Here is a 7,578-nt window from a genome sequence, read left to right on the forward strand (position 1 = left end):
TTTGGGCAGTATTGGCATTGTGATATGAAAGTTTCAAACCGGTAACACAACCCGTTCACACATGTAATTCGATGACATCGGAGAAGGTCGAAGTGAGAAAATAGAGCTTCCGCACCCAATATCTCACATATAAATACTAATAGTTGGAATTAGATGAAGCGTGACAGATATTATGTTTAGCTTGATGATTTCTTAGATTGAAGGTGCAGGTCAGCTGATTCGTAAGTGCTTTTCAATGAAGAAAGGTATAAATCTTTCGGTTGAAAATTGTACAGTACTGGGAATGTCAAGAAAGTGGTTTTATCAAATCGGAAGTGCCTATAACTTTATGTTTTAACAATAATTCGCACTGAGTATATGTGAGGTCAACTGTGATGTCATGAAAAGCTAGAATGGCCCATGATACGTGTTGTAGAAGAGGAACCTGTGATCGGGAATGGAAGTGCTTCTGGCTTTGGGTGTAATGTCGCACCTGTCAAACTGAACATGTTTGTCGTAAAATGCGAGTAACGAGTTCGGGCGGTCAGTATTGCTGATTTGGTTGACACATGTCATCGCATCCTAATTGTGTAGATCGATGCTCACGCTGTTGATCACTGGAATGTTGCTGAGAGTGGCGTTAAACAACAAACCAAGCAACCAATGTCAAGCTGAACTTGATGTCTTGGCACATTCATGGAATGAGAGGTCTGACTAGAAAATTCGAGGGTACCCTTTGTTTCAAGCGAAAACTCCAAATCTCTTTTAAACCCTTCACTCCACCGACATGCCTGTGGTTTGGGATATGTGTAGAGAAAGGTTTACTCCCGTCAGCGAAAGCCAGTTAAAATGTTTATGTGACATATACAATCAAAAAGCCTGTTCTACATGTTAGATACTGCCAGTAAGCTTCTTACAGCGATACCTGATCACTTCTGGCTCAGTCCACCCGTGAAGGTCCGGGTTAGAATGAACCTTCAGTAATGCATGCTTGTCGTAAGAGGCGACTAACGGGATCGGGTAGTCAGGCTCGTTGGCTTGGTTGACACATGTTATCGGTTCCCAATTGATCACTGGAATGTCTGGCCCAGACTCATTATTTACAGACCGCCGCCATATAGCTGGAATATTGCTGAGTGCAGCGTAAAACTAAACTCACTCACTCAAACGACCTAGACCTTATTCAAATCACCTAAATTTGATCGACACAGTACCGTCCACGTCATGTATTCTTTTTTACTTAACATTTCAATCATTAGTATTCACGTGATGTTGTGTACAAGCCTTTTCACATCCAAGTCATACTGAGTGAGCTTAATGGTCAGTGCCATTTATTCCTACACCCCCTGAAGATCCGGGTTAGAATTGGTCTTCAGCAACCCATGCTTGTCGTAAGAGGAGACTGACTTGGTTGACACGTGTCATCGTATCCCAGTGCGTAGATCGATGATCATGCTGTTGCTCCCTGGATTGTCTGGTCCAGACTCGGTTAGTTACAGATCGCTGCCATATAGCTGGAATATTGCTGCGTGCGGCGTTAAACATTAAACCAACCGAAACATTACCCTGCGATATACAGGAGATAAAGTAGATATGAAGTCTGGTTGTATATCCTACAGAAGCTGCCTCCAGTAAGATCAGGATAGAACCAGGTCATGGCAACACCAGGGGGCGTCTTCAAGTGTTTCATGATGGAATTTGGGGAACGGTCTGTGATGACAACTTTGGTAACCTAGATGCCAGAGTGGCCTGCAGAGCTCTTGGAATGAACAGGTGCTTGTGTACAATTTTACATACAGTTTACTTGTGATTTTAATACATCCCATTTGGGGAATGACTATCTGGGGTCATACCTGTGTCAATGAATCATGCCGAATGGCTTATTGATGTTTGAGGAAATATAATGTTTACCACAACCCCGTCGTCTTGATAATCGTCGTTAAATAATGATACCACTCCTACAGCACTGCGTATGGTCCTAGATTCCTGGACACCACTCCGTGATATAACTGGAATATTGTTCAAAGCGGCATAAAACCCAACTCACTTGCTTCTTTAACGGTATGTTCCTCAATGTATAGTGTTAGTGTAGAATATATCAGCCCTTTACGTCCGCATCGCAGACAGCACGCGTTCATGTGTTCTTGTTGGCGGTTGTAATTCTCTTCTGTTGTATTCAAAAAGACCAAAAGGTATAACACGTCACAATTTAATTCTGGACACCAAAAGGTCCAGAAACTCTCCGCACTGTGGCTACTTTCTGACAAAGGATTTGATCAAATTGAACATGCAGTTGTCATGAACATATGATAAGGATGGAAAAATGACGAAAAATAATTCAAAAACTCAAAATCCATACTCGCTCGACCATAATTTTAGGCTGAAATATAGCGTGTGTCAATGTCATTATACATTATTGAAACCCTGAATCACAATCCTTCCATGTCAACTACCGACTCGTTGACATGGGTACGGGGAGAAACTCAGTGGTTTGGTAGCCACATCGGTACGATGTGTGAAGTCCATTTCTGGTGCTCCCCGCCGTGATGTCATGTTAAATATAGACCAATATTCAGATTGACTATTTAACAGTAAATACGCCGTTCCATGGAACTTTGGACCAGGTTCTGGGTCTATACTGCTGGATGACCTCGCATGTCATGGCACCGAGGAGAGCTTAGACGACTGTCATCACAATGGCTCGGGAATCCATGAATGTGAACATAGTGAAGACATTGGCGTCTCTTGTACTGACGGTGAGACTTTGGAGGAAGAGTTGAAGACATGCTTTTAGACTTCACATATGGAATCCTGCATATGCTCCTTAGTAATTATTTTGTATTCCACTATAGTTCAGTACTCGACCCGTGAAATCCGGGTTAGAATTGGTCTTAAGTAACCCACGCATGTCGTAAGAGGCGACTAACGGGATCGGGTGCCAGGCTCGCTGACCTGGTTGACACGTCATCACATCCCAATTGTGCAGATTTATGCTCATGCTGTTGATCACTGGATTGTCTGGTCCAGACTCGATTAGTTACAGACTGTCGCTTGAACATCTGGTGCCTTCTGGTGCATGCTCTATGGCGGTTGATGGAAAGTCAATTGTCATGATATTTTTAATTTGTGTTAATGAAAACGTGTCTAGTAGTTCCACAGCCACACAATTTACGCAAACGGTTGGATCGTTCTTGACTCACTGACTGAACAGGCATGTAATATATGTTGTATTGTTTTAGATGAAGTGATGGTAACCCCCACAAATGTCCCTGTCCTGGTGTCAGATGGGGACCAAGTTAATTTCACTTGTGTTGCACTTGGCAATGCGGGCATGCCATTCCAATATCACTGGTCTATCGGGACACGGACTGTCTCCACACAATCCAGCACTTTACTGACTGTGGGGAGACACGTGTTCATCAACGACTCTCTAACCTGCACTCTGATTAGCTCTAATGATTCCACTCTTGGGAGTTCAACAGCGAATATTCGTGTTCAGTGTAAGTACATTTCAGAACGCTGAAATAACACCCGGTGTCATACTTGTTATTTATAAAAAATATTTTACTATATCTTACAAATGTCAAGTAATGGCTGTACAGTTACTGTGTAAAACGCAGAGATTTAAGACACCTCTTTACAGTCTTGTGTCTTGCCTGTGCTAGCGTGTTGTGCTCAATAGAACTTGTGGTGATGACGTTTCAGTATGTCAGTCTGATGACAGATTCTGCACAAACAGTTGTGAACGTAATTTGCAGTTATAGCAAAAAGATATTATCCATTTCATAGATTCCATCCACCCTCCGTCAGTTCCATCCACCCTCCACCATCCCCATCTCCATCCATCCGTCATCCCCATCTCCATCCCATTCCATCCACCCTCCGCCATCCCGATCTCCATCCACCCTCCGTCATCCCCATCTCCATCCACCCTCCGCCATCCCCATTCCATATCCGCCATCCCCATTTCCATCCACCCTCCGCCATCCCCATCTCCATCCACCCTCCGTCATCCCCATCTCCATCCACCCTCCACCATCCCCATCTCCATCCACCCTCCGCCATCCCCATCTCCATCCACCCTCCGCCATCCCCATCTCCATCCACTCCGCCCATCTTATCCCCATCTCCAACCACCCTCCGCCATCCCCATCTCCAATCCCACCCTCCGCCATCCCATCTCCATCCACCCTCCGCCATCCCCATCTCCATCCCCTCGGCCCATCCCCACCCTCCGTCATCCCCATCTCCATCCACCCTCCGCCATCCCCATCTCCATCCACCCTCCGCCATCCCATCTCCATCCACCTCCGCCCTCCCACCCTCCATCCCCATCTCCATCCCATCTCCATCCGCCATCCCATCCACCCTCCGCTCCACTCTCCGCCATCCCCATCTCCAACCACCTCCGTCGTCCCACCCTCCGGCGACTCCAACAGGATCGGGTCCATCCACGTGGCTGTTGATCACTGCATTGTCTGGTCCAGACTTGATAATTTGATAAGGCCGCATTGTCGCCATCCCCATCCCCATCCCCATCCATTTCCATTATATCCCTGGAAGTTTACAATAATGTGATATTTTAAGCTCGCATTCAGTGACATCAAGACGAAGTAATATCTATCTTCGTAACAAGTATTAATTCAAAGACAAGGGCTGTTCCCTCAGAAAATACTCGGGATGCGGGCAATTCTGTAGAAAATCCACGGGAATTCATGGAGAATACCCGCACAACTGCCTGTAATGGTTTACTCTGTTAAAGGAGAACCTGCCGAGACAATAGAGTTAGCACGTTAGTTGGGTGCTATGTCAGTTTAAGCACTTATTTTAGTTATGTGTCTTTAATTTGAACGGAAAATCGTGGGTAACTCGGGGTCCGACCATTTAATATTCCGGAGCGGCGGCAGGGTGGGTCTCGCTAGATATATCAACTATCCACAAATGTCCTGGTTTCACACTAGCGCTGCAAAGATACTGCTACTGATCGTGTGAATCTTCCTTCGAAACTCGTGTTCGTGTTGTTGCTCATTTCCTAATGTCAGGGGCACTCTTCATATGGACCGTTAATCGTTACCAAAGCTTCAAACATTTGTCTTTCCACGTAATAACATCTCATTCATCGACAGAAAAAAGTTGAGCACTGAGTCTGTGTATTGTGTGTATGTCACAATAACATTTTGCCTTTCACAATTAGAAGTACAAGACACAATGGTTACATGAAGGTGTATACGATTCTCGTCATATAACACCGCCGTTTCAGTAATGAAAAAAAGAAAAGTCTCTGCAAGGGTCGCAAATCAATTATGATTCGCTTCTTGTAAATTGTGTATTTTGTCTAATGAACCACAAACTCTTACGAGTCATTTTATTTCCGTTACAAAGATCGAGAAAAGCCGGTTGAACTTTCGTTGGCCGATACCTCTTCATCATCCTGTTCACCCATCCGCCAAACCTACATTGTAGGAGGTAGTCTTGGATTAATTGTTCTGGCTCTGATGGGCCTCGTTCTACTTATGCTAGTCAGACAGCATAATCTATCAGCAGGTGAGTTAACATACAGCAATATTCCCACAAACTAACCGTGGACTAATTCTCCACGTAGGGTGTTCAAAGTGTAGTCAAGCGATAAAGCATTTGCTTGTCATGCTGAAGGCCCGGAGTCTATCACCCACTTCGGTACAATACGGGTCCTCCCATTGCTGCAATATTGCTGAGATGAACATAAAACCTCTCACAGTCGCACGCTTCTGGATGTCCACACGTCCATAGGGCCTCTTCACATTCCAGCATTCCCTCGCATGTGTCTTAGAAAACAATGGTCAATCCCATTCACTTTTCTGACCCGTAAGGATCCGGGTTAGAACTGGTCTTCAGCTACCGATGCTTGTCGTAAGAGGCGACTAACGGTGGTCTGGATGGTTGACACGTGTCATCAGTTCCCAATTGTATAGATCAATGTTCATGCTGTTGATCACTGGATTGTTTGGTCCACATTCAATATATTGTTGGGTGCGGCGTTAAGCAACCAGTCAACCAACTCTTATGATCTTATGTTTGTTGCTAAGATGCCCAAATTGCTAATTTTACAACACTGCTTAATTATAAATGACAGTGTTCATCGGAATGCCATATTTGTCTTCAGTAATTTTTCACTGGATCAAAATGACATAAATAATCAGGCTTCACTTGATCCACTTCAGAAAAGAAGTCCACTGAAGGAGATATGGTCGAAGATTGCACCAACCAGTACTACCTTCACTGTGTACCCAGAGATCAGAAGAACCTTTCTCTGTCCACGTGCGACAACTCTTGTAGCCGAATATCCAGCCGTGAATGTGAGTAGGGGCGACAAACATTGTCAGCCACATGCCACTGTAGATGAACACGGAGATGAGCCACATTATATTGAGGTAGAGACACTGATGGAAGCTCATGACTATGAGATTGTGTAGTAGAGCAAGTATGAGGGAGCACGAATTAGCTCTGAAACGTCGTATAAAGAATAAAAAGACGCTGTAATCCATATAACGGGTCATGTATTCAAGGGTGAGGCCCTGCATTGCTGCTGAATGCGTGCAAAAGAACTCGACGTTTCTGGGACGAATATTATGTATGTAAACCTAGTATTGCTAAGTATTGTACAGACAGGTTTGGGATAGCATTTCCCTTTTTGTGTTTGCTTTATGCTCCCAATAAGGTATGGTTTGTTGTAACTATATACTCAGCTTGCCTTGGATGCTTGCTTTGCAGGCCTATGTCCGATCAGTTAGCCATAACAAGCTGCATCTTATTAAAAAAAATGTAATATACAGTCGACCATCATTATCTCGAACCAAGCGGAACGGTATTGTAACTTCGTGATATCAGGACATTCAAGATATCAAAGTATTGACATCTGTAAAGAACACATGACGGTATAATTCCCTAACTTTACAATATGTCACGTGCTCATTTAGTAATCTCAAAACTGATCATGTGCAAATGTCAAGACCAAAAACAAGGTAAGCAATCCTGAAGTGAAAAGTCCAAATTTTCATATGGCTGGTTTTTCTATCTATAGCTGTAGACGAACACATTTATGGGTATTTATATAGCAAAGCAGTCGGGATGGCACAATCGCTTCGAGAATTACCGTGTAGTGAACATTGTCTCTGGCACCCTGGGTAGATGTGTCTTCACCACACCATGCTGCCAGACTCTATTTACTTAGGCAACCCGTTTCCACTGACTTTTTACATTTAACATTCCTGTGTCAGTGGACGAGAGCAGACGGTTGGTTGAGGGCCTTGGACAAGGAACAGTGATCCCTTAGCCCATCTCACATCCTCAGTGGGATGCAAAAAGGACCCGGTTCTATCACTCGGCTGGCCAATCCAATTCTTGTGAATGAAATTATGTGTACATATTTGATTTTAGAAATTACTTTTCTTGACCTTGACCAACACGCCCATAAATAATGGATCATAAAGACACATTCTTAGAATGCCAAGAATCTCATGTCAAGAAGTACTGGAACTTAGGCCAAACTGATAATGCAGACATCTGCAATTTGTGACGGTGCTAATAAATGGTTTCAGTGCCTACGCTTGAGTACCACCA

The 7,578-nt window shown here is 44.1% G+C and overlaps 1 protein-coding gene across 1 annotated transcript; it reads left to right on the plus strand.

The window, feature by feature from the left end:
• Window positions 1-3,226: 3,226 nt before the first annotated feature.
• Window positions 3,227-6,314, plus strand: LOC124266129 (the record flags this gene model as incomplete). Its single annotated transcript, XM_046700941.1, has 3 exons — window positions 3,227-3,479; window positions 5,362-5,523; window positions 6,180-6,314. Coding segments are annotated over exons 1-3 (550 nt in total), but the record flags the coding sequence as incomplete, so codon positions are not given.
• Window positions 6,315-7,578: the final 1,264 nt, after the last annotated feature.

The sequence above is a fragment of the Haliotis rubra genome, unplaced genomic scaffold (genome assembly GCF_003918875.1).
Source record: "Haliotis rubra isolate DU_JTF1 unplaced genomic scaffold, ASM391887v1 Scf1230, whole genome shotgun sequence".
NCBI classification, from domain to species: Eukaryota; Metazoa; Mollusca; class Gastropoda; order Lepetellida; family Haliotidae; genus Haliotis; species Haliotis rubra.